The sequence below is a fragment of the Pan paniscus genome, chromosome 2, assembly GCF_029289425.2.
Source record: "Pan paniscus chromosome 2, NHGRI_mPanPan1-v2.0_pri, whole genome shotgun sequence".
NCBI lineage: Eukaryota > Metazoa > Chordata > Mammalia > Primates > Hominidae > Pan > Pan paniscus.
The window spans coordinates 44,434,934-44,462,777 of NC_085926.1; the positions used below are offsets into that span (position 1 = coordinate 44,434,934).

Genomic DNA, 27,844 nt, shown 5'->3' on the forward strand with positions numbered 1-27,844 from the left:
GCCCAACATTGCGAAACCCGTCTCTACTAAAAATACAAAAAATTAGCCAGGTGTGGTGCCACGCACCACACTCGTGGTGATCCCAGCTACTCGGGAGTCTGAGACAGGAGAATCGCTTGAACCTGGGAGGCGGAGGTTGCAGTGAGATGAGATCGCACCATTGCACTCCAGCCTGGGCAACAAGAGCAAAACTCTGTCTCAGAAAAAAAAGAATGGCTGGGCGCAGTGGCTCACGCCTGTAATCCCAGCACTTTGGGAGGCCAAGGCGGGCAGATCACCTGAGGTCAGGAGTTTGAGACCAGCCTAACATGGAGAAACCCCGTCTCTACTAAAAATACAAAATTAGCCAGGCGTGGTAGCACATGCCTGTAATCCCAATTACTAGGGAGGCTGAGGCAGGAGAATCGCTTGAACCTGGGAGGTGGAAGTTGTGGTGAGCCAAGATCACGCCATTGCACTCCAGCCTGGGCAACAAAAGTGAAACTCCATTTCAAAAAAAAAAAAGAATGTGAACTGCAGAATTAAACCAGCTGTTGGTTTGTTCTCCTGGGAGAGTGCTACAAGTCATTCTGTGGCAGGTTAGCAGAGCAGGTCCCTTCTAGCTCTCTGTACAGTTGTTGACATGGACAGTGGGCCCTAGGATTCCAAGGCAACAAGATCCTTCTGGAGATAGACATTGAGGCCCACAGAGGAATTCATAACCTAGAAGGGCACAAGTGACACCTGTCAGGCATTTGTTGTTATAGTCCTGGTCAGTCCATTTATATACAGTCTCAGCCTGTTTTTGCCCCATAGTTGCAGGGTGAGAAAAACTACATGTGGTACATCCACATCTGAAGTGCCAATATAAGTCAGTAATGCCCACGCCAATATGGGAGTCCTTTTGTCATATCATAATATTAAAGCAGGATACTCTAGCGTACGCCTGCATGCGGACTTGTTTCAAGGGAGTCACTCAGCAGTTTGAGCCACTGATAGCTTAGAATGTGAACTGGGCCAGGCGTGATAGCTTGAGGAAAGTCCGAGACACTGGGTAACAGCCAGGCCATTACAATGGAATTATAGGATAGGAGAGACTTCAGTAACAACTCCAGCATTGTTTGCTTGCCTCCTTCTCACCACAGCTGTACTGCTTCTTATCCAGATGTTGTCATGCCAGGCATGGCAGAGTCTTCTGTGAGACTGAGCAAGGTAAAAATTGATGATCCCACATGCCCCACCCCATGAAACTCCCCAGCCAGATGCTCTTGTCCAGTGGCATGGGGCGAGTATTCTGATTTCTGAGGCTGTAACTTATGCAGGGATCCATCACGCCTGTTACTTGACCTAAACCTTCAGCCTTGGTCATCCAACCTGGGGAGAGAGATCACATTCTGAAGAAATTTGGCATATCTTATAATATTGCCCACTTTGGGATCAGAAGTCCTGGTTACAACTGGAGGAACATTAGTTCCTCAATATTCTGTCAATGCTTTCCCTGTCCCCATGGGGTCCCACAAGAGAGAAATGCCCAAAGGTACCATTGCCTCCAGATTTAAATGAGGAGGCTCACTGGTGGCTCTAGTGGGTAGTGATTTCCAGCAGGAAGAAAGAAGAAAAAGAATGCCTGGGAGCTGGACGTGGTGGCTCACGCCTGTAATCTCAGCACTTTGTGAGGCTGAGGTGGGCGAATCACCTGAGGTCAGGAGTTCAAGACCAGCCTGGCCAACATGGCGAAACCCCGTCTCTACTAAAAATACAAAAATTAGTCAGGCATGGTGGGATGCGCCTGTAATCCCAGCTACTCCGGAAGCTGAGGCAGGAGAATCGCTTGAACCCAGGAGGTGGAGTTTGCAGTGAGCCGAGATCGTGCCACTGCACTCCAGCCTGGGTGACAGAGTGAGACTCTGTCAAAAAAAAAAAAAAAAAGAATGGCTGGGTATACTCAGATTGGGATTTCATAGGCTCAGCCTAATCAAGGGATTGCCTGGTCCTCCACCTGTCGCAAGTTCAGTATTTCCCAACATGCATTGCAGTGATGTGTTTCTCTTCCACTGCAGTGTCTAGTGTTCAGATGGCCTTTGTGAGGTGGGGGTACCACCCACTAAGTTGTTCTCCCTAATGGCTTTTGCATAGTTGTTGTTTGAGCCACCCATTCCATCATTTTTTTTTCTTCCTAATTTTTTTTTCAAGTTCTACCATTCCATCATTCTATCAACCCATTCACCAGGTAACGTTAGGGAGTATAAAAGGTCCCATCATATGTCATGGGAAAATGCCCATTACTGTGTAGCTTGTGCGGCAGCAAATGTGGTGGCCTTGATTGGCTTGGAATCCTGCTAGGTATCAGAATACAACAGAGGTGTTTCTCTAAAGCCATAATAGTGGTTTCCACATCTACATGGCATACTGGAATGGTGGTCTCATCTCCAGAACGTGTACCCATGGCAGTGAGGCTTCACCAGAATCCATGTCTGGGAGCTAGCTGTCCAATGTGGTCAATATCACACTGGCATGGGCCCTCTGTCCAGATGATGTGTCCCAGTTCACCACATTGTACGGCCTGGGCTAAAGGCAGGCCTCACATTACTGTACTGGATCTTTGGCTTCCATCTCTTTTAGGGCAAGTCCTCGTGATGTGGCCCGTTCTTGCATCTGAGGTGGACTTCCATGTCCCATTCTGTGGTAGATCCCATGGATAATTTTGGCCATTTTCTGAGCACATACTAGATCAGCCTGTGAGTTCATGTTCTCTTTTGAATGGTCCTATGCCATAAGTGACAAGTAGGTCTCTTTCCTAGTTCACAAACTGCTGTCATAGTCCTTGTCTCTACATAGAGGAGCCCTTAATGGTCCAATCATTAATCTGCCAGTCACTGGACATATGGCTAGTCCATTTGTAATGGCCCATAAGTCTGTAAATGTGTAGCAGAGAATTGCTGTTATATTTTCCTGAACAGCCATCACCACAGCAGAGTTCACCCAGAGTACTGGGCAGAGTATCCTTGTCTGGTCTCAGTCAAAAGATGACTATCCTTAGGATGTGTCTTAGTCTACTTGTGCTGCTATAGCAGAATGCCTGAGACTGGGTAATTTTATAAATAGAAATTTAATTTCTCACAATTCTGGAGGTGGGAAGTCCAAAATCAAAGTCTCCATTTCCACAATGGTGCCTTGAACATTGCACTCTCCAGAGGGAAAGAGCACACTGTTCCTCACATGGCACAACAGCAGAGGAAAGCAAACCCACTCTCATAAGCCCTTTTTATAGGGACATTAATCCATTCCTGAGGGTAAGCCTTCATGACCTAAACACCTCCCTTAGGCCCCATCTCCCAACACTGTTGTATTGGGGATTTTTTGTTTTTTAGACACAAGGTCTTGTTATGTTTCCCAAGCTGGTCTTGAACTCCTGAGCGCAAGCAATTCTCCCACCTCAGCCCATTTTGGAGGCGACAAAACCATTCAATCCATAGCAAGATGGACGGCTACAGCAGACCATTCGAGTTTATCAGCTTTGAGTTTCACAGCTCCCTCAGTGAGCCAACTCATACCATCAGCTGGAACATCTTTGAACCATGGGCTGCACCTAGCTAAGGGAACATCCCCTATGGGCTGTTCGGCGTCCTCTGGCAAGACAGTTACTTCATGGAGTTGGCAGACCCCCTGGGATCCCAATCAGGCTCCATCTTATATGTAACATTTCCATTTAATGATGGTACTTGGCTGAACCTGTCGTGTTTTATTAGGATTAGTGAGCACTGTGAAAAAAATAAAATCAGATAAAGAAAAATTTAAAAGTTTATTGTTCAAACAAGAAGTACAGACCACAATCTAGAAGACTCAAATCAAGTGGTAAGAAATTAATCTTACAGCAGTTACAACACAGTTTATAATGCATAAGGGGGGGGAATATTTTGACCTTTTTTATAACTGGCTGTTATACATTCTTTTTAGGGCAAGTTGAGCTGTTTAAGCTTGTTGGTCTATAGCTGATTGGTTTAATTTCAGTGAATCATGCTGGCAAGGATGTAAAGCTTACATTTTGCATTTCATTTATGATCAGAGACAGTATTTCAGGAAAATCAGAATGATTTGTTTTGGTTACACGGTTGCGGGTAGTCAGCCTTAGGGTATTTCTAAACTGGGGCTTCCATTTTTATTTTTCGTTAATAATACCTGCATGAGATGGGCAGCTCAGGTCTTAAGGTCACATACAGTGCTTCAGTGGTCAAGTGTTCTGTTTGCATTAGAGTCCAATAGCAGGCTAGTAGCTGCCATTCAAAGGGAATGTATATGGCAACCATCTTGGGTAATTTATATGTCCAAAACCCAAGGGCCTGGTGCATCCTGATAGCAGTCTCTTGTTGCCACAGTATCCAATCTGTATGGGTAGGAGTCAATAAGACCTGTAGTTCCATGGGCCTACATTAATGTCAGGCCCATGTTAATGCATAGTAGGCCTCTAGAGTCTGCTGTTGTTGAGGGCCCCATTCAGAGGTGGCTGTGTTGTGGGTAATTTTAACTAAAGGAGGCAAAATAATACTCAGATGTGATACATGTTATCTCCAATAGACAAACAGGCATACCAGCTATTGAGCTTCTTTTAGGTGGGGGCTGCCAAGGACAATTTTTGACTTTATCAGGAATACTCCTCTAATTACTGGACCAGGTAGCTCCAGGGACTGCACCTGTTGGGCAAGTCCTGGGATCTTATCAGGGCTGACAACTCAACCTGCATGTGTCATATTATCTATGACCTTATGTATGGAGTGGTCAACTTGTTTCATAGGCTGGCAATGAGCACATTATTAATATAGTGGATGACAAGTACTTTTCGAAGTAACTGGACATGTTGCAGGTCAGGGGAATGGAAGTATTGCTATGGACTGAACTGTGCCCCCAAAATTCATATGTTGAAGCCCTTAGCTCTGACATGATTGTATCTGAAGTCCTAAATCCAGGGATGAGGAAGGCTGTGAATGTCCATTGTTCCATACAAGAATGACTCTTCTCTTGGCTATTCAGAGATCATGAGGGATACTGCCCCAGTTTCCACAGGCCAGATGGTCTCCAACAAAAGCCACGGGGGAGTCACCCCTGCCTGGCAGATCTATCGGGTCAGGACCACCGCCCGGGGGTCCTGGAGAGGACAGTATAGGACCAAAGAGGATTATTCATGAGCCTAAGATCTCATGAAACGTGCCTTGCTAAGTTTTAGACTTGCATAGGTCCATCATCCCCCTGCTCCCCCATCCTTTTTTATTTTTTATTGAGATAGGGTTTCACTCTGTCATCCAGGCTGGAGTGCAGTACAATCACAACTCACTATAGCCTCAAACTCCCACGCTCAAGCCACCATGCCCAACTAATTATTTTTATTATTTTTGTAGAAATAAGGTCTCCCTATGTTGCCCAGGCTGGTCTCGAACTCCTGGACTCAAGCAATCCTCCCACCTCAGCCTCCCAAAGTGCTAGGATTAAAGGCATGAGCCATCACACCCAGCCTCATCATCCCTTTTTTCCTTCCAATTTCTCACTTTTGGAATTGGAATACCTAATCCTGCCTATCCCATCACTGTATTTTGGAAGCACATAACTTGTCTGGTTTCATAGGTTCACAGCTGGAGGGGAATTTTGCCTCAGGATAAACTAAACCTTGGGTCTCACCCATATCTGATTTAGATATTTTTGAGACAAAGTCTCACTGTCGCCCAGGCTGGAGTGCAATGGCGCGATCTCAGCTCACTGCAACCTCTGTCTCTCGGGTTCAAGCGATTCTCCTTCCTCAGCCTCCCTGTGTAGCTGGGATTACAGGTGCACACCATCACGCCCAGCTAATTTTTGTATTTTTAGTAGAGATGGGGTTTCACCATGTTGGTCAGGCTGGTCTGGAACTCCTGACGTAGTGATCCACCCGCCTCGGCCTCCCAAAGTGCTGGGATTACAGGCGTGAGCCACCATGCCCGGCGTTTATTTAGATATTTAGATATTTACATGAGACTTTGGACTTTAAATGTTAGTTGATACTAGAATGAGTTAAAACTTTGGAGGCTGTTAGGATGGAATGAACTTATTTTGTATGTAAGGATATGAATAGAGTGGCTAGGAGTGGAATGTTATAGAATGAATATTTATGTTGAAGCCCTAACCCCAAATGTTATATTTGGGGGTGGGGGGCCTTTGGAAAATAACTAGGATTGGAGTAGGTCATGAGAATGGGGCCGTCACTCTCACTAATGCCCTTAAAAGACTTGGAAGAGGCACCAGTGCTCTTGCTCTCTGAAATTTGAGGACACAGGAAAAAGGGGGCCATCTGCAAACCAGGAAGAGAGCCCTCACCAGCACTCAACCATTCTGGCATCTTAATGTTGAATTATGAAGCCTACAGAACTGTGAGGAATAAATGTCTGTTGTTTAAGCCATCCTCTATGGTATTTTGTTATAATAGCTCAAACTGACTAAAACAGTTGCTAAAGATATATCCCTCCCAATCCCCTCACCCAAAGAACCAGGCCCAGTTACTTTTAGCAAGCCTTTAAGGAACAATTCCCATGTTATACAAACTCTCCATAGCAATAAGATAAACAAAATTTTTTCCAAATTCTTTTGCAAAGCTAGCAAAGCATTACCAAATTGAATCTACTTCTGTACTTAATAAAAACTCACTATGAACAAATAGATTTTACTTGAAAAGTACAAGGAAATTGCAAATATTTGCAAACTTGTCAAGAAAATGAATTACAAAAAGAAAAAAACCATAACTCATAAAATTACAATGATGGAGTTTTTAAACTTGATATAATATAGCAACCAATCCTAATAAAAACTTTTTAAGTATAGGCCAGGCATGGTGGCTCACACCTGTATTCCCAGCACTTAGAGAAGCTGAGGCAGGATGATCGCTTGAGGCCAGGACCGCAAGACCAGCCTGAGCAAAATAGCGAAACCCCATGTTTACAAAAAATAAAAATAAAAACTTAGTCGGGCATGGTGGCGCATGCCTGTATTCCTAACTATAGGGGAGGTTGAGGCAGGAGCATCTCTTGGGCCCAGGAGTTCAAGGCTGAGGTGACCTATGGTCACATCACTACACTCCAGCCTGAGCAACAGAGGGAGACCTTGTCAAAAAAAAAAAAACAGAAAACAAAACTGTAAGTATAATAATAATTGGGAAACTGTGCACTGTGTGCCCAGCATTGTTACAATAATGTATTCCTCACAACCCTATGAGGTAGCTCCATTTTATAGATGGAGGAATAAGATACAAGGAAGGTAAGTGATTTGCCCAGGATCACACACCTAACAAAGTGGTGGACTCAGGATTTGAACCTAGGGCACTGGGAACAAAATCTGTGCTCTTAACCACTAAACTACACTTCTTCTTCTAGAAATAAGATTAGAAGGAAACTTCTTAAATCCAACAGAACATCAGAATCCAACAATGAACACGATATGAAACTGCAGAATACTAAAAACATTCCCCCAAAAGTTAAGAGAAAGACATCTACTGTTCCATGTTTTCTGAAGTTCTTGCTAATGCACAACATAAGTGACATCAAAATAAAAGACAAATAAATCATTATTTATTCTAAACCTAGAAAATCTAGGAAATGAATCTAACAAATTATTAAACCTAAAAATAATTTATCAACATAATTGGATCCAGATAAAATTTGTTTAAATCAATAATTAAAGTTTATACTAGCAGTGACCAATAGAAATTGAAGTATGGCTTTCAAATGCAGCCAGTTTTCCTCCATCCAAGAGCCTGAGGCTTTTTCAGGATTCACTTGTACTGAGCACCCACACCAGACTGGTGGTAGTTAATATAGTTAGGAAATGGTGCACATTCCCACACTCTGGAGGCTTAGTATGGTAGGGGATGAGCAGACAAGAACCAGAAGGTAAAACTGCAGCTTCCAACAGGCAGGATGGTTCTTCTGCAGACATGACTGGCAATGTCCAACTCAGGGCGGGGAACCAGAAATGTCCAACTCATGTGCTCATATAGTGTGGGGCTCTTCCCTGAAATCTGGGGGCTCCCAAAATAAGACAGTTAAAGAGGAAAAAGTCCTATCTGCATATCTTTTAAAAGAAAATGGAAAAAAATACAAAAAAACAAGCTGAAAACATTTAAAATACATATTCACAAATGGTAAAATTCCAGCCGTGTCATGAGCTCCAGTTTGTTGTTTTGTTGTTGTTGTTGAGACAGAGTCTCGCTCTGTTGCCCAGGCTGCAGTACAGTGGTGTGATCTTGGCTCACTGCAATCTCTGCCCTCCAGGTTCAAGTGATTCTCTTGCCTCAGACTCCTGAATAGCTGGGATTACAGGTGTGCACCACCACACCCAGCTAATTTTTGTATTTTTAGTAGAGACGGGGTTTTACAATGTTGGCCAGGCTGGTCTCAAACTCCTGGACTCAAGTGATCTGACTGCCTCAGCCTCCCAAAGTGCTGGGATTACAGGCATGAGCCACTGTGCCCAGACAAGTTTAGAAATTTCAAAAGGCCCTGAAAAACTTTAGGCCCCCAGTAATCCTTTCTAACTTTGTCTGAGACATCTCCCCAACAATCACATTTAATTCTAATTTTCTTGATCCTCAACTCTCTTTCCTTTCTCCTGCATTGTCTGAAACATACACCACAGCGCACAAAATCACCCCTCCAGGTTACATGACTGACATTGCCCCTCTAGCCTCCTCCTCCACCTTTGTCATACTGCGGATCCTGTCAGCCTGTTAAGAAATCTGGGGGATGGAGGCCAGGCGCGGTGGCTCATGCCTGTAATCCCAGCACTTTGGGAGGCCGAGGCAGGCAGATCACGAGGTCAGGAGATCGAGACCATCCTGGCTAACATGGTGAAACCCCATCTCTACTAAAAATACAAAAAAATTAGCCGGGCCTGGTGGCGGGCGCCTGTACTCCCAGCTACTCGGGAGGCTGAGGCAGGAGAATGGCATGAATCTGGGAGGCAGAGCTTGCAGTGAGCTGAGATCGTACCACTGCACTCCAGCCTGGGCAAGAGAGCAAGACTCCATCTCAAAAAAAAAAAAAAAAAAAAAAAGTCTGGGGGATGGAAAGAGAACAGGGTGAACATTAGAGTAAAAGGTCCACCGGCACTGGGCCATTATTGCAAGGGTGGAAGGAAAGGTGGTTCAAGCTCATGGACTGACATATGACTGCAGAAGGAAAGATGGTCTGGAAGATAATTAAGGCACAGTTCTCATCTTGAAATTAAGACAGCAGTTGTAGTGAGAAAGGACTAGCTGATATGGAAAGCAGATTAGTTTGATACTACTATTTTACCAAAAACCTCATCACTCTGAATTCCAATCATCCAGGAATGCTGCTAGCTGAAATTTTCAATCATCTATATTACAGCCATGAAAGTCAAGTCTTCTTGCAGTAAATTTTGACTGTAAGGTTTTTTTTGTTCGTTGTTTTTGAGATGTAGTCTCACTCTGTCACCCAGGCTGGGGTGCAGTGGCACAATCTCAGCTCATTACAACCTCTGCCCAGGTGCAAGTGATTCTCCTGCCTCAGCCTCCTGAGTAGCTGGGATTACAGGTGCGCACCACCATACTTGGCTAATTTTTGTATTTTAGTAGAGACGGGGTTTCACCATGTTGGCCAGGCTGGTCTCGAACTCCTGACATCAAGTGATCTGCCCACCTCGGCCTCCCAAAGTGCTGGGATTACAGGCGTGAGCCACTGCGCCTGGCCGACTATAACTTTTATTTAGGAAGCAGGATGCAGTCAAATAGTTCAGAAATGGAGTAAGTGTGCAGCTCAAAGCATGTTATCAGTAGGATATGACTGCCCAACCCAATACCTAGATAAACAGACACTCATTCACACACAAATCCATTAGCTCTTCAAGGCTGAAGTACCAGTAGTAAGACTTCCAGGGCTACAAGTAGAAGATATCAGTGAGCCTTTATATGTGATATATTATGATGCCACTTCCTTCTTTAGAAGCTTCTAGTCCAGTGTAATGGGAGGGAGACGGGAGCCTGTGCCCACGTTTATGATGGCTCAATTTGAATTTTAAAACTTAAGAACTAGCATATTCAAACTATTATGTATATAAAGAAATAGATACCATACCTGATCTCAGAAGCTTACAAGCTGGTATGAAAGTATACACATATGAGGCTGGGTGCAGTGGCTCACACCTGTAATCCCAGCACTTTGGGAGGCCGAGGCGGGCGGATCACCTGAGGTTGGGAGTTCAAGACCAGCCTGACCAACATAGAGAAACCCCATCTCTACTAAAAATACAAAAAAAAAATTAGCCAGGCATGGTGGCACATGCCTGTAATCCCAGCTACTCGGGAGGCTGAGGCAGGAGAATCGCTTGAACCCGAGAAGCAGAGGTTGTGGTGAGCCGAGATTGCACCATTGCACTCTAGCCTGGGCAACAAGAGGGAGACTGAGACTCTGTCTCAAAAAACAACAACAACAAAAAAAAGAAAGTATACACATACACAACTATATATGTGTATACTTTGTACATATGTGATACACATATCACCTTGTAAGTTAAGAACAATTTACAAAAACATTTAACAGTTACACATCATAGCACCAGCTAATTTAAAGCATTAAGGCCAAATCAATAGAGGTATAAAAGAAACGAAAAACTATTTGAAGAAGAAAGTCTTTCAGAAACGGCATAAATCTTGAACACTGTGAACAAAGTGATTAGCAAACAGGAAGAAAAAGTTTTCTAGCTAGAAAACACAAAAATGATGAGAGTATGTAGCTTACAGTACAAATTTTTAAAGTAGCTGTGGAAGGAGATAGCCAAGGAGCAGGGAAGAATAATCTTGCAGAATGACTTAAAAAGTGATTTTACGTAAATGGTTCAGTGGAGGAACTGCAATAGAATAAAGGTAATATAACTGCTGTTCTTGAGAAATGCAGAATCTGATTATGGAATGCATACTAACAAGATAGAGTTTTAAATAGTTTTTTTAAGAGAAAGAAGGAAACCTACAAGTTAATGACAGATGTAATCCCCAATTCCCTACTAAGTAAGGATCAGACTAAGTTGCACCTACTCTCCCACCTTAGTGACCCAAGGAAAAGCAAGTAGGTATGGTCTCCACTGTGATTAGTGGTCTCCAAGGAGACCATGATGAACATCCTTCTTATAAAGACAGCTTAACTCAAAGGTCTTTGCTGTCTGTCTCAGAAAACCATGCCTTAAGAAGATGACCGAGCCAGACCTGAGGACTTCTCTCCAGTGTGAGTTCGCTGGTGGTGATTAAAAGTAGAACGCTGACTAAAGGCTTTCCCACACTCAATACATTCATAAGGTTTTTCTCCAGTGTGGACTCTCTGGTGCACAGTAAGCTGTGAGCTGTCACTAAAGGCTTTCCCACAACTATTGCATTTATAGGGTTTTTCCCCAGTATGGGTTCTCTGATGTACCATAAGACTAGAATTATAACTGAAGACCTTCCCACACTCATTACATTCATAGGGTTTCTCACCAGTGTGAATTCTCTGGTGTATAATGAGGTATGAGTTTTGATTGAAGGATTTTCCACACTCATTGCATTTATAGGGCTTTTCACTTGTGTGAAGCCTCTGGTGCTGAATAAGACATTTACTCAGACCAAATGCCTTACCACACTCACTACACTTAAATGGTTTTTCTCCAGTATGAATTCGCTCATGTTCAACAAGTTGAGAGATCTGATTGAAGGCTTTCCCACATTCACTACATTTGTATGGCTTTTCCCCAGTGTGGAGGCTCTGATGTCGAATAAGACATTTACTCCGACTGAAGGCTTTGCCACATTCATTACATTTATAAGGCTTCTCCCCAGTGTGGGTTCTCTGATGGTCAATGAGATTTCTATTGGAACAGAATGCTCTCCCACATTCATTACACTTATAAGGTTTCTTACCAGTGTGCAGAACCTGATGTCGAACAAGATTTTTACTCCGACTAAAGGCCGCCCCACACTCCTTACATTCATAAGGTTTCTCCCCAGTATGGGTTCTCTGGTGGTCGAAGAGTTTGGAGCTCTGATTAAAAGCTTTTGCACATTCATTACATTTATAGGGTTTCTCCCCATTATGGAGTCTCTGGTGTTGAATGAGATGGGAGCTGTGCCTATAGGCCTTTCCACACTCACTGCATTCATAGGGTTTTTCCCCTGTGTGGGTTCTGAGATGAACAATGAGCTGGGAGGTTTGCCTGAAGGTCTTCCCACACTCATTACACTCATAGGGTTTCTCTCCAGTGTGGATTCTCCGATGACCAGTGAGGTGCGAACTCCAATAAAAAGCTTTGCCACATTCATCACATCGATAGGATTTCCGTCCCTTTAAAACTCCTTCATGTTCAACAGGACTGGAAGACAGAGGTGGATGTTCCCCAACTTCCTTATATTCCTCATATCTGTCTTTTGTGGATTTTTTCTTATCCTCATCTATTATTTCCAAGAAATCACTTTCTAGTCTGCTCCCTTCTTCATTTGAGGGTTGTCCTTCTAACTCTTTGAAGGTATCTTCACAAACATCTCCAGTCTCTGTTCCCCCAGGAACCACCCCAAAGAGTCCCCCTGATGTGCTATTAGATGACTCTGATCCTTTAAAAATTTCCTGCTTCGGAGTCAGCTCTGAACTCTCCATCATGTTCCTACCTGCTGCCAAAAAAAATAAGACAACAACTTTTACTCATTTCTTTTCCTGTTGAAGAAACAGAATCATAAAGAGCTAATGTACCTGAAAAAAAGTCACATTATGGTTAAGAAATGAGATGACACATTGAGAACAAGAGCAAAATGCTCAATTGTATCTTAGGGATAGAAAAACAAGGAAGAAGAAGATGGTCAGTGGAGGAGGGTGGAAAAAAGATATTGAGCCAGCACAGCCAAGTCAGAAGGGTCATTGGAAAGCAAGAGACTGGATTGCAAAGCATGCTGTGATCTTATATAAGTCACTCTCACACTATGTCTCTTTAGCAAAATGGTAAACTTTGAGTTCCCTTCCAACCATGACATTATATGGTTCCACGGTTCTCAGAAAAGATGTTGGGAGAGGGAAGGCTGGCAAATACCTCAAGTCAAATATAAGAAAGAGACAAGGAAAAGATGGGAATGAGTTGAGAAATTTCCACTATGAGTGTATGATTAGGAAAGCGTACATAAAGGAGAGATGTTGTATGACAGGACAGTAACAAGATTTGGAGAAGCTATCAGTTGAGAAAAGCTGGACAGCAGTATTGAAGGAGACAGCAGAGTTCTAAAAGTGGGGATGCCACTGGCCCTCGGAGCACTGGCCCGGTAGGAGCCAGTTGTGCACTCCCAGAAAAGATAACAGGGACATCAATCATTTGAAATATAAATGATTATAAATGAAATATAAATATAAATGATAAAAAATGCCTTTGATTATCTAGAATATAAAGGAAATGATCAGGTAAATATTTGCCTTTTGGAATTCTGAATACAAAATCTGGGAGAAGGCAGAGTAATCATGGCCATGGAAAAACACCAAAATGTGGGTTCCTTTCAATCACATCTGAATTGGGGCTACAGCCATCATGTCAGTTAGCCTATGGAAAGTTTAAGATGTCTGGGTGAAAGATTCCTAAGCCCACCCTTTCCAGAGTTGGCTACTGCCCTATATGCATCAATCACAGCACCTGCGCTGCCAAGAAGCCCTTCCAGGAAACTGCACTGCCCCAGTCTTTGCAGAGAGGAACACTTAGGCAACCATGCTCTGTGGCAAGTGATCCTGAACATCATCCCATGATGGACTGCAAGTGATTGGACCAGTACCAGGTACCAGACCCAAGGGCAGCTTATCTGTAGGTTAGTCTTCAGCCTCTGCCATGGCCTGGGCCAAAGCTCTGCCCAACCGAGATGATGAGTAATGGCTAGAGCAATGGGAATCTGTCTCTAAGGAAATTTGAAACTGGAAGTAGGGCAAAATTACGAGTGGTAATGGAATCTGAAGTGATACATGGAGAGAAGCCAAGCCATTAGGAGACACAGCAAGCAACAAATATAAGGGAACAGGAAGTACAATTAGGAAAGAGCTACGAAAAGGACAAAAGATTCACAGTGAAGAAAATGGGCAGCAGGAGGAGTACAAGCAGAGAGAAAACAGATACACTGCGAGCAGCTGCATTACATTCACACCAGAACACAGGCATCAACATGCATTTGCTTTTGCTGTTCAGGCTCCCAGGCTGCCCTGAGTCAAGGCCCTACTTCCCACAGTCTGGTCTAGCGATCAGTTTCTTCTGGGTTCTCATTCCTTTAAGCCTATGACTCACAGCTCCTTACTTACAATAACTTGAGTGGCTCTCTATTCCTTAGAACTAAAAAAACTCTACTAAACCACCTTATGTCAATCAATAATGAGGTGAAGAGAATACTGATCACTGTTCAAGCTGAGTGCAGAGAAGGTCCCTATTCAAGAGGACCCAGGCAGCTCCATACACACTGACTCTTATTCATTCTAGCTTATCTCCGTTTGGAAATTTTCATAGTAAAAAGTTTAAAAAGAAAAGGAATATAAAAAAGAGAATGGCAGCATGCAGACTCTAAGTGACTAGGAAACAGAATCATTACCCAAGGAAGCCATGCTACGGTCATTTTCCAGCATCATGTTCCAGTGCAGGGCTCTCTGACTGAGTGTGAGACCTTTCCATTTCTTCTGAGTATAGTCCTCAGACAGGTCCTCATACGCCACAGTATCCTGGAATGACAAGCTTCGATTGCTCAGGAACATTCACAGCCTGAAGGGCAGAGTCATCAGGGGTACAGAGGGCACAGGGTATGGCCTCTTCGTGGGCAAAAGTATGGGAGAGAGGCGCTGAGATGACACCTCGGAAGTCCAGGGCAAGATAGAGTCCATTACCTCCAGGGGAAGCAATGAGGCAGGAGAGCCACAGGAATAGTCTTAGATGGGGCAGTGTCCTGGGGGTGAGACCTCTAGCCATTCCTGGACCAGACTCATGGGGACATGGTAAAAACACAAAGAACCAAGCTCACCTGGGGCCTGACCATCCGAAGTACAGTTGCCCCTGCTTGGTCTCCTGAGTTCCCCACTTGAGGAAGGGTAGGAACTGGAGAAGTACATTGAGCTGAGGGAGGAAAGAAAGCTATGAGTGGGACAAGCCCTGCTTCTGGCTCCCATAAGATCTATATTCCCAATAAGTGGATTCAAGAGAACCCAGGCACCTCCACACACACTGACTCTTAACCTCTTGCATAAGGCATTATCCCAAGAGTGGTGTGAATTTTCCCTGGAGGGTACAGTACAAGGTCCCGGATCAAGCTGAGAACTGGGTGTTCCTCCAAGCCCTCACTCTCTTCAACCTTTTTCAAGGAAGCTATTCTGGCCACTCTCTCTCCCATGGCTTCCCTAGCACCAGCCAGCCCTGATTTTCCCTTCACAGCTGTGGTTCCTCATGCCTGCTCCTGCCCTCTCATTATGGACACTCCTTGCAACTCAGGCCCCAGTGCTTCCTTGTTCTTTCCGTCAGCAATCTGACCAACTCTCATTGCTTTAATACTGCTCTCACAGTTCTTACTTCTCTCCTAGACCCCTACCACATGCCTCCTGTTGCCTATGGGACGTTTCACTTGGGTGTCCAGCAACACCTCAAGTTCAGTGTCTAAAATGCATGTTCTTACTACCTTCCTCTCTGGATTTCCCAAGTTATGTCAATGAATTCACACACTGGCCAAAACATTTTAATTCCTCTCTTTTCTTCAAACACAAGTCCCATGGATACTCCCAAAACTTATCTACAGGTTCAACACAATCCCTATCAGATTCCCAGGGGACATCTTTTTAGAAGTCGAAAGCTGATCCTAAAATTTATGTGGAAACTCAAGAGAACCATACAGTCACAATTCTTCTTGAAAAAGAGGAATAAAGTTGAAGGACTCAAACTTCTCAATTTCAAAACTTCCTACAGAACAACAGTCTTCAATTTATCGTATTCCTGTCATAAGAATAGACATACAGTTCAACGGATTAGAATTAAGAGTCCAGAAATAAACTATATATCTTTAGTCATTATTTTACAATGGTGCCAAGATCATTCAAAGTGGAAAGAATGATCTTTTCAATGAATGGTGCTGAGACAACTGGATATGCACCGGCAAAATAATGAAGATGGTGCTCTACCTCACTCCATCTATAAAAATAACTTCTAAAAAATCAAAGACCTACATATAAGAACTAAAACTTGCCGGGTGCAGTGGCTCATGCCTGTAATCCCAGCACTCTGGAAGGCCGAGGTGGGTGAATCACCTGTGGTCAGGAATTTGAGACCAGCCTGGCCAACATGGCAAAGCCCCGTCTCTATTAAAAATAGAAAAAATTAGCTGGGCATGGTGGTAGGCTCTTGTAATCCCAGCTACTTGGGAGGCTGAAGCAGCAGAATTGCTTGAATGTGGGAGGCAGAGATTGCAGTGAGCCGAGATCGCGCCATTGAACTCCAGCCTGGGTAAGAAAGCGAGACTCTAGGTCAAAAAAAAAAAAAAAAAAAAAAAAAGAACTAAAACTCTAAAACTGTTACAAGAAACCTGTGTATAAGTCTTTGTGACTTATACCTTTATGACAACAGATTTGTAAACACCAAAATCATATTAAAACAAGGAAAAAATAATAAAAAATAAATAAATTGGACTTTACCAAAAGGAAAACCTCTTGTGCATAAAAGAAAAGAAGAAGAAAGTGAAAAGCCATCCACAGACTGGAAGAAAACACTGGCAAATCATGTATCTGATAAAGACTTGTATCTGGAATATATAAATAATATATTTATTTTTTTATATATTCTTTATATAGAGAGAATATATATTTATATTCTTTATATAGAGAGAATATATATTTATATTCTTTATATAGAGAGAATATATATTTATATTCTTTATATATTACAACTCAATAATAAAAAGAAAAAAATAACAAATTTTAAAATAGGGCCAGGGCACAGTGGTTCACGCCTATAATCCTAGCACTTTGGGAGGCTGAGGCAGGCAGATCACCTGAGGTCAGGAGTTTGAGACCAGCCAGGCCAACATGGCGAAACCTCGTCTCTACTAAAAATACAAAAATTAGCTGGGCATGGTGGCAGGCACCTGTAATCCCAGCTACTCAGGAGGCTGAGGCAGTAGAATTACTTGAACCCAGGAGGCAGAGGATGCAGGGAGCTGAGATTGCGCCACTACACTCCAGCCTGAGTGACAGAATGAGACTCCATCTCAAAAATAAAAATGAAAATGGCCAAAGGGTCTGAATTGACATTTCTCCAAAGAAAATATTAAAATGTCTAATAAGTACACAGGATAGTCATCAGGGAATGCAGATTAACCGAACAATAAGATAGTACTTCATACCCAGTAAGGTGGCTAGAACAAAAATCCGATAATAACAAGCAATCATGGGAGGCCAAGGTGAGTGGATTGCTTGAGTCCAGGAGTTCAAGGCCAGCCTGGGCAACATGGCAAAATCCTCTCTCTACAAAAAATACAAAAAATTAACTGGGCCTGGTGGCACGCACCTGTGGTCCCAGCTACCCAGGAGGCTGATGTGGGAAGATGGCCTGGGCCTGGAAGGTCGAGGCTACAGTAAGCCAAGATCACACCACTGCATTCCAGCCTGGGGGACAGAGCAAGACTCTGTCTCAAAAAAATAAATAAAAAATCAGTGAGAATGTGGAGATATTGAAACTTTATCCACTGCTGGTGGAAATGTAAATTGATGCATACACTTATGAAAACAGTCTGACAGTTCCTCACGAAGTTAAACATACATTTACTAATTGACCTAGCAATTCTACTCCTATATATATATACACCCAAGATAAAAGAAAATAGATGTCCATACAAAAACTCATACACAAATGTTCATAGCAGCATTATACATAATAGTAAAAAGGAAGAAACAATCCAAGTATTCATCTAGCTTTTCATATTTATTGGCATAAAGCTATTTACAGTATTGGTATTCTCCTAAAATTAAATAACTGTATCTTCTTTTTGTGCACACTCTTAACAATCCAGGAATAGAGACATCCTTAAACTGACATGCAGAATAGACAAAAGAAATCTCCAACAGACGTGACACTAAATGGTAAAAACATAAAAACCTTTGCAATTAAAAATAGGAACAATCAAACATTGTAATCCTAGACAATGTAATTAGACCAGAAAAAAAAATGCAGAAAATAGACAAGAAAGATGCAAAGCAAATATACGCCATGAATGATATGAAACATCACCTAAAAAATTAAACAGAATGAACCAAAAAAACAGAATGTCATAAGACATTCAGGAGACTGAATATATAATCAATATATACTCAATAACTTTCCAACACAATAGCAACCAATCAGAAAATGAATTAAAACAATAGCAACAAAAATATAAAGTACTCAGAAATAAAGCCAATAAAAAATGTACAAGACCTTAGTGGATAAATAGAAAACTCTGCCTAAAGACATAACAGATATAAATACATTTTGTATGGGAAAACACTCCTTCAAGATGTCAGTTTTTTCTAAATTAACATGCAAAGTCAACAAAATCCCAGCCAACCACAATGTAATTTTTCATAGAGCTTGATAAGCATACTCTAAAATTCAAATGAATGAGTAAAATAATAGTTAAGAAAACTTTCTAGATGTGGAAAGTTTTGTTCTACCAGACAATAAGGTTTAATATAAAGCTGTAGTACTTGAAACAGCATATATTACTGAAGAAATATAAATATGCAAACCGTAGATAAAAGGAAAAGTACAGAATCCTGACACAGGCTTATACACATATGTAAGTTTTGTTTTTTTGTTTCTATGGAGACGGAGTCTTGCTCTGTTGCCCAGTCTGGAGTGCAGTGGTGCAATCTCTGCTCACTGCAACCTCCGTCTCCTGGATTCAAGTGATTCTCCAGCCTCAGCCTTCCAAGTAGCTGGGATTACAGGCATGCACCACCATGCCCAGCCAATTTTATAAGTTTGATGCATGACAGAGATAGTGTCACCACAGTGTTACCTAAAAAAAAAAAAAAATGGGGTTCATTCACCTGGCGAGTAACAAACGACTGTTGGTGAGAATGCAAGTTTGGATCAATAGGAGTTTTATTACTTGGTGTAAGTAAGGCGGACACTGGGAGTATTTTCCAAAGCAGCATCTCTCCAAGGGAAAGTAATAGGAGAATTTTATGGAGCAATGGAGAGGCAAGAGGCTACATCATCCCATGTATAGGAGGGGTCCCAGTGGTACAGACGCAGTGAGTCATTATGCCAGCACATAAGTCATGTGTTATGGTAATGAAGCTATAGCTACTCCCCGGGTGGAGACTTTAGCATGGTAATGAGAAAAGTTCACTCAGGTTCATCTATAAGTTGCTGGGGTCTGTCAGGAGCTGGGTTTTTGTTTTTGTTTTTGTTTTTGTTTTTGAGACAGAGTCTCACTCTGTCACCCAGGCTGGAGTGCAGTGGCGCGATCTCGGCTCACTGCAAGCTCTGCCTCCCAGGTTCACGCTATTCTCCTGCCTCAGCCTCCTGAGTAGCTGGGACTACAGGCGCCTGCCACCATGCCCGGCTAATTTTTTTGTATTTTTAGTAGAGACAGGGTTTCACCATGTTAGCAAGGATGGTCTCAATCTCCTGACCTTGTGATCCACCCGCCTCAGCCTCCCAAAGTGCTGGGATTACAGGCGTGAGCTACCACGCCCGGCCTGGGGCTGGTTTTAACTAACTAGGTGACTGCAATCCACACAGGGCTTAGGAAGAAACAGGCTGCAGGGGAGAAGGCTGTAAAACTGGCTGACTGCTCAAGTTGATTAAATTCCTATGATCCCTGGAGGTCCTCTCTGTCTTACAGCAGCAAGACCTTCTTTTAAAAAGAGCCCCAGAACCTGTAAAATTAACCTGTGCCAGCAGCTGTGCTTGCTTAGAGAGACAAAGGCTAAATATCAGTAACCACAAAGGAGAACTTAGCTCAGCAGTGCTACCCAGGCCTGAATCCTTGCTTCATTACCATATTAAAATCTCCACCTAGAAGGGAGAAATACACTTTGCTAGGCACATATAGTGCTGGGTACAAAAGAAACAATGAGACTGGCCAGGTGCGGTGGCTCACGCCTGTAATCCCAGCACTTTGGGAGGCCAAGGCGGGTGGATGACCTGAGGTCAGGAGTTCAAGACCCGCCTGACCAACATGGAGAAACCCCATCTCTATTAAAAATACTAAATTAGCCAGGCATGTGGTGCATGCCTGTAATCCCAGCTATTTGGGGGGCTGAGACAGGAGAACTGCTTGAACCTGGGAGGCGGAGGTTGCGGTGAGCCAAGATCAAGCCATTGCACTCCAGCCTGGGCAACAAGAGCAAAACTCCATCGCAAAAGAAAAAAAAAGAAAGAAAGAAAAAAGAATGAGACTGAGCACACTCCAGTTCTTCCCATAGGGTCCCACCTCTTTCCAGGATCTCTGCCCCACTACATGCCCTAAGAGACCTTAAAAATCCCTCTTCACCACACCCAGAGGAGGGTACTTTGAGCATGAGCTTTTCCTTCTCCATTCCTTCATCAACAAATAAAGTTTCTGCACTGCTTAACGAAACTTGGTCTCATTTTATTGGCATGAACACCACCAGGCAGGTAAAGGACCCACTGAAGTCAAACGACTCCCCTTGAGAGCTGGTAACAGTAGCATTACAAGTCAGTGGGAAAAATTAAACTAGTCAATGAATTGTGTTGGGACAATTGGCTAGGCAAATAAAAATAGTAAGTAAAATCACACAAAAAATAAAGAAACTTAAAAAACAAAGCTAAAAGGCTGGGTGCGGTGGCTCACGCCTGTAATCCCAGCTCTTTGGGAGGCCAAGGTGGGTGGATCACGAGGTCAGGAGTTCAAGACCAACCTAGCCAAGATGGTGAAATCCCATCTCTACTTTAAAAAAAAAAAAAAAAAGCCAGATGTGGTGGCAGGCGCCTGTAATCTCAGATACTCGGGAGGCTGAGGCAGAGAATTGCTTGAACCCAGGAGGCAGAGGCTGCAGTGAGCCAAGATCGTGCCACTGCACTCCAGCCTGGGTGACACAGAGTGAGACTCTGTCTCAAAAAAAAAAAAAAAAAAAAAAAAAAAAAGCTAAAAGCTAAAAGCTAAAAAAAAAAAAAAACCATAAAGACTCTAAGAACCCTGGTGTAACCAAGAATTTCTTAAGACAACAAAATGAAAAGAGTGAATATATTTGAATACATCAATATGAAAAAAATCTCTGTCCAAAAGAAAAGCAAAAGAAAAAAATACCAAACACAAACCACTAATAGATGTGGAAATGTAATAGCCAACAGGAAGGATAGTTTGAAAGTCCACAGTAAAACTAAAAAGACATATTCCTTACACTACAGGAATTTAACTTGTAAGAATCTGCCCTGAAAAACACTTGCACGGGTATTCAGACATTTACACAGGTATTTACTAAAATATTCTCTGTAATAACATAATACTGGATTTAACCTACTTGTCCATCAATATGGCTAAATAAAAGTAGCATTTTTATAGGATGAAATACCATACAGCACCTAAAAGGAACATACTAGATCCTTATGCATCACCATGACTGTTCCACTATTCACCAGGTGGCCAGGCTGTGCTGCCAAGATTAAAAGGCCATCCAAGGAAGGGATAGCACATGATTTGAGGTCGCTGAGGACAGATACCAACCCGTCAGGCCCCAAGAGGTACAGCGTATACTTACAGCAAAAGGAGAAACAGAGAACAAGATCCAGCCTCCTGCAATGCAAAGATCCCCCACACCCAGCAGATCCACTCCACAGCTATAGGGCTGGTGTGATGCACACACCCCACTTAGTAAGGAAGAAAGATCTCAATCCACCCTCCCCACTCCTATGGGGTGTGAAATACAGAAAGCTGAGAGAATGAATGAAGGCCACTGACTTAAGAGATTAAACACAACAAAGGAGTACACATGAAGCCTGAAACAGTGAAAGACACAAGGCATTAAATGCAGCAGCACAGGCTGTGAGGGCTCTAACTCTGCAAGGAAATGTTCCAAGCTCAAGGTCACTCTTACATTCTTAACTTGGCAATGGGCTATTAAAAAAAAAAAAGACATTAAAAACTGTCAATTCTTCTTGTCTCCCAGTTTAGATATTCCTTCTTTCATTAATTTAGCAAACACCTTCTAGGAGCACCTACTATTTCCCATACACTAAGGTAACAGCAGTTAATAAAGCAAACAAAAAGCACTGCCCTGGCAAGGGGCTTATGGGAAGATAACCAATAAACAAATACATGCTATGTTAGACGGCGACAGGTGCCAGGAAGTGAAATAAGACAAGAAAAAGGGAGACGTCTATGCCAGATGTTTTCAATGTCAGGAGACCTGGAGACTAAGATTTCCGGACGGTGGCTACTTTCACTTTTCTTCCACTTATCTAATTGTCTCTAATAAGTACGCTTTATTCGCATAATTGGGTGAAAAGATAAAGCCAGGAGAAACCGGGGATCTTCCAGATTCTCTGCCCCAGACGCCCGGGGGGCGAAGAGGTATGCCCTCGGCGCGGCCGGGCGGGACGGCCAGACCCCCGCCCCGGGTGCAGCCTCCAGGCCCGGCCTCGCCTGCCACTCTCGCACGCACAGCCGCCCCCGCTCCGCACCCCGCGCCCCGCCGGGCCGCTCACCGACTCCGCCGCCGAGAGACAATCATCCAAACGCCGCCACCGCAGCCGACCGCCCCGCGCCTACCTCCCAGCTTCCCCAGTTGCGCACGCGCGTCGCCTCCCCGGGCCCTCCGCGGCCTCTCTAGGAAACTGGGAGGGCCAACATCTCTGCTTCTCCCTGGGCCCAGGGCCGCTGGCGGCGGGCGGCGGGCGGCGGGCGGCGGGCGGCGGGCGGCGGGCGGCGGGCGGCGGGCGGCGGGCGGCGGGCGGCGGGCGGCGGGGCTTGTCCAACATCCTTCGCCTCCCTCCGCAGGACACTTGTCTTCCACGCTCTGATGCCCAGGCGCGCTCCAGACCTCTATCGGCTTTGGCGTATTATCCTACATCCCTCCCATCGGTTCTGCACGGCTGCCCTGGAGGCCTCTTTTCCTTCAGGGAAGAAAGGGATCCAAAGCTAGCGGTGAAAATAGAGCCAGCGGCCTGGCGCGGTGGCTCACGCCTGTAATCCCAGAACTTTGGGAGGCCGAGGCGGGCGGATCACGAGGTCAGGAGATCGGTGGCTAACACGGTGAAACCGCGTGTCTACTAAAAATAAAAAAAAGTAGCTGGGTGTGGTGGCCCGGCGCCTGTAATGGCAGCTACTTCGGCGGCTGAGGCAGGAGAATCTTTTGAACCTGGGAGGCGGAGGTTGCAGTGAGCCGAGATCGTGCCACTGCACTCCAGCCTGGGAGACAGAGCCAGACTCCGTCTCAAAAAACAAACAAACAAAAAAATAGGGCCAGCACATCCCCAAACATAAAACCCTTGAATGGAGAAATTCCCAAACAAGGCAATAAGCCCAGCACTGGCCGTGAGAGTTCATTATCCCCTTTTAAGTAAATGCTACAAGCCCTAGGCGCACTTTTGCAACTGTTCAAGGGTCATCAGGCTGCACATGACTGACCAAGACACTCAATTGCCCACTTTGGATGGATATACAGCTTTGTGGGAAAAACAGATAATAGAAATTACACAAATACATCAATGTCAAGTGGTTACGAACACTGTGTTGAAATGTAATTACGAACACTGTGTTGAAATGTAACAGAGTTATTTAATTGACAGCGACTGATGATAATGCTTGTATTTCTTCTGGTACTTTTCTGTATACTTCCGGTAGCTCATAACACACTGGCTGCCATGCATTGATTTGAGTTGCCCAAGGAAGTAGAGTCAGTAACTGGAATAGCCACTGAATCCAAATCTTTTGGTCTTTTCACTACGGTGCTTCATAAAAGCTCTCCCGTCCCACGTCCCTGTAGAGGGAGAGTTGGGGATAGCATGGCTCCTAGCTGAGATCCCAGAAGCTAGGGGTAGAAGGTTGTGGGCAGGATAGTGAGGAGGGCAAGATTCCAAGGAAAACTAAAATCCCTGCCCAGGAACGGTTACCACCTGGGAAAGCAGGAATGACCCAACGCATCAAGGCCCAGAGTGTACTCAAAGAACAACAGGTTAGGATAAGGGTCAAAACTCAGACCAGAAAGAGCATTAGCTGAGCTTGGTGGTGCGCGCCTGTAGTCCTAGCTACTGTGGAGGCAGAGGCGGAAGGATCGCTTGGGCCGGGGAGGTCGAGGCTGCAGTGAGCTATGACTGGGGCAGTGTACTCCAGCTTGGGCGACAGAGCGAGACCCAAGGAAGGAAGGGAGGAAGGGAGGGAGGGAAGTGAGAAAGAGAGAAAAGGAATGAAAGAGAGAAGGAAGAGAGAGAGAGAACGAGAAAGAGCAGGCTGTTTCTTGGGCTACAACCTGGAGAGGCTGTGTAACATTATGAGTTGGAGAAGCAGGTACAAAATAGTAAAAACTTCTATAAAGTAGACTAACAGCATGTAGCAGAACAGTGGGTTTTTAAAAGTGGGAACAAGAAAACCAAACAATAGAAAAAATAGATTGATTAACATCAGGTTACTTTTCTTTTAAGGATTAAAGCAGAGGGGGCCTTCCTTATGCTGACTGGGGTTAACTGGGCCCTTTCTGAATGGTTGCTATGAATCTCCTGTTTGCAGGAAAAACTGGTCTGTTAGGGGATTCACATACTTCCATAAAATTTCAGTTTGATTATGTGGCATTTAGCATTAGGAATTCCTTCATTTATTTATTTATTTATTTTGAGACGGAGCCTCCCTCTGTCACCCAGGCTGGAGGGCAGTGGTGTGATCTCGGCTCACTGCAACCTCCGCCTCCCCTCCTGGGTTCAAGTGATTCTCCTGCCTCAGCCACCCGGTAATTGGGACCACAGACACAGGCCACCATCCCCAGCTAATTTTTGCATTTTTAGTAGAGCCAGGATTTGCCATGTCTGCCAGGCTGATCTCGAACTCCTGACCTCAGGTGATCCGCCCGCCTTGGCCTCCCACAAGTGCTAGGATTACAGGTGTGAGCCACAGCGCCCAGCCTTATTTATAATTATTTATTTATTTATTTATTTTGAGATGGAGTCTCGCTCTGTCACCCAGGCTGGAGTGCAGTGGCGTGATCTTGGCTCACTGCAGCCTCCGCCTCCCGGGTTCAAGCGATTCTCCTGCCTCAGCCTCCTGAGTAGCTGGGATTACAGGCATGTGCCACCATGCCTGGCTAATTTTTGTATTTTTAGTAGAGATGGGGTTTCACCATCTTGACCAGGCTTGTGTTGAACTCCTGACCTCAGGTGATCCGCCTGCCTCTGCCTCCCGAAGTGCTGGGATTACAAGGATGAGCCACTGCGCCCGGCTTATTTATTTATTTTTGAGACAAAGTCTGGCTCTATCGCCCAGGCAGGAGTGCAGTGAGTGGTAGGATCTCAGCTCACTGCAACCTCCACCTGCTGGGCTCAGGCCATCATCCCACCTCAGCCTCCCGAGTAGCTGGGACTACAGGCGCACACCACCACACCCGGATAATTTTTTTTTTTTTTTTTTTTTTTGGTAGAGATGGGGTTTTGCCATGTTGCCCAGGCTGGTCTTGAACTCTTGACCCCAGGTGATCCACCTGCCTAGGACTCCCAAAGTGCTGGGATTACAGGAGTGAGCCACGGCGCCCAGCCACTGGTTGTTAATCTTTTAAATATCATCCCTGAGAAGAAAAGAGACGTAGGTAACAGAACTGAAACAGTTCTGTCTGTGAACTGGAAGGAAGTCGTTGAGGAGGTCAATTCCTTTCCCTTCCTGCAGCCCCTCCTCATAGGTAGAAGGAGACAAGGTGGAAAAACAGCTCCTTTAGCCCCTCCCCCATCACCGAATTAACCCTTTAGTTGCTGGACCATATGAATGATTCAGGATTGGCCTTGCTGTCAGAAAGATGAGGTGGATTCACAAGGTGGGGACAGCTGGTGTCAGAGGGCCATGGGGTTAAGGGCCTCTTTTATTCTCAACAAGCCTATGTCATTGTTCTCTGAGTGGGTTGGAGATGAATGGGTTGCTTGCTAAAAGGAGAGCTGGATGTGTCCTGTGCTTATGATCTCCCACATGGCCTGGCTCTGGTTACCTTAATGTCAAGACCAGCAGAAAATAGTTTGTCTTGTATGGCCTGGCTGCTAGGATGTTAGTGGAGGAAGTGGGTGCAGAGAAGCAGGGAGATACAGAAACCATAGTTGTTCTGCTGGGGTGTTAGAGTGTAACAAGTTGGATGCAGACTTATAAAAGGCAAGATGAAAGGACTAGGGGAGTTGTTAGTAGGAAGATGTGTACCATTGAGTATCCAGTTGACACTTTATGTATAGTCATCAATCAGCGGACGGTGGCAGAGAAGTTAAATACGGAGTCAGAATGCCTCAACTGTTCCTTCCAAATCAGGAGACAGACTGCAGACAGTAGACAGAAATCAAATGGCTGGGTAGTCACAGGGGTGGGGCATCTCCCTGCTGAACACCATGACTGGTGTAAACGAGGGACTCCTGTGAAGTGTGCGCATACTATCTACTGCCATCATGTGAAGGATGTAGGTCAGTGATGAGGTCTGGGGCAACCCATCTGAGGTTTGTCTGGGGTCTGGAGGAAATGTTACAATTCATCAGGCCTTCCAGCCTTGGCCATGGCCAACATGCAGGTTTCGTGACTGGCAAACATGGGTGTAATTCCTGACATGAGGAGTAGTGAGTGCATAAAGACTGACATCAGGATCCTCCCAAGAAGGAAGGTTGTAAATTCAGGTGGAATGGTGGTCTGGATGGAGCACTGGGGCTAACGTGACCTTTATAACCCATGGAGGAATGACATTGTGTTTTTCAAATACAGTTGACCCTTGAACAACATGGATTTGAATGGCCTGGGTCAACTTATACATGAATTTTCTTCTGCCTCTGCCACCTCTGAGACAGCAAGACCAGCCCCTACTCTTTATCTTCCTCCTCAACCTACTCAATGTGAAGACAGTGAGGATGAAGGCCTGTATGATGATCCACTTCCTCTTAATAAATAGTAAATATATTTTCTCTTCCTTATGACTTTTTTTTTTTTTTTTTTAAGACAGGATCTTGCTCTGTCACCCAGGCTAGAATGCAGTGGCGCAATCATAGCTCACTTCAGCCTCACCTCCCCTAGCTCAAGCAATCCTCCCATCTCAGCCTTTGGAGTAGCCAGGGCCGCAAGTGTACACCACCACACATGCCTAATTTGCAAAATTTTTGTAGGAATGGGATCTCTTCATATTGCCCAGGCTGCTCTCGAACTCCTGGGCTCAAGTCATCCTCCCACCTTGGCCTCCCAAAGTGCTGGGATTACAGGTGTGAGAAGATTTTTTTTTTAAATTGAGATAGGATCTCACTCTGTTGCTGAGGCTGTGGCATGATCACAGCTCACTGCAGCCTCAAACTCCTGGGCTCAAGGGTTCCTCTTGCCTCAACCTCCCAAGTAGCTAGGACCACAGGTGCATGCCACCATGCCCAGCTAATTTTTTAAAAAATTTTTTGTAGAGATGGAGTCTTACTATGTTGCCAAGGCTGGTCTTGAACTCCAGTCCTCATACAATCCTGCCTGGGCCTCTCAAAGTGCTGGGATTACAGGAATGAGCCACTACACCTGCCCAGTTTTCTCATTAACATTTTCTTTTCATAATTTACTGTATTGTAAGAATACTGTCTATAATACATGTTACATACAAAATATGTGTTAATTAACAGTTTATGTTATCTCTAAGGCTTCTGGTCAACAGTAGATGATTAGTAGTTAAATTTGGGG

The 27,844-nt window shown here is 44.3% G+C and overlaps 1 protein-coding gene across 6 annotated transcripts; it reads right to left on the minus strand.

Moving 5' to 3' along the window:
* Nucleotides 1-3,762: 3,762 nt before the first annotated feature.
* Nucleotides 3,763-22,896, minus strand: LOC100978203 (zinc finger protein 852). Of its 6 annotated transcripts, none has more exons than XM_034956246.4 (4): nt 22,678-22,896; nt 15,005-15,096; nt 14,582-14,708; nt 3,763-12,643 (listed from the first exon to the last, which is right to left on the minus strand). In XM_034956246.4, the coding sequence occupies exons 2-4, from the start codon at nt 15,017-15,019 to the stop codon at nt 11,193-11,195; spliced, it is 1,593 nt and encodes a 530-aa protein (XP_034812137.1). In that variant the 5' UTR covers nt 15,020-15,096; nt 22,678-22,896; the 3' UTR covers nt 3,763-11,192. The 6 variants fall into 6 exon arrangements, 5 of the variants coding, with proteins under 5 accessions (XP_034812137.1, XP_034812136.1, XP_057157686.1 ...); XM_034956245.4 differs by having other exon boundaries at nt 3,763-12,646; XM_057301703.2 differs by lacking the exon at nt 15,005-15,096.
* Nucleotides 22,897-27,844: the final 4,948 nt, after the last annotated feature.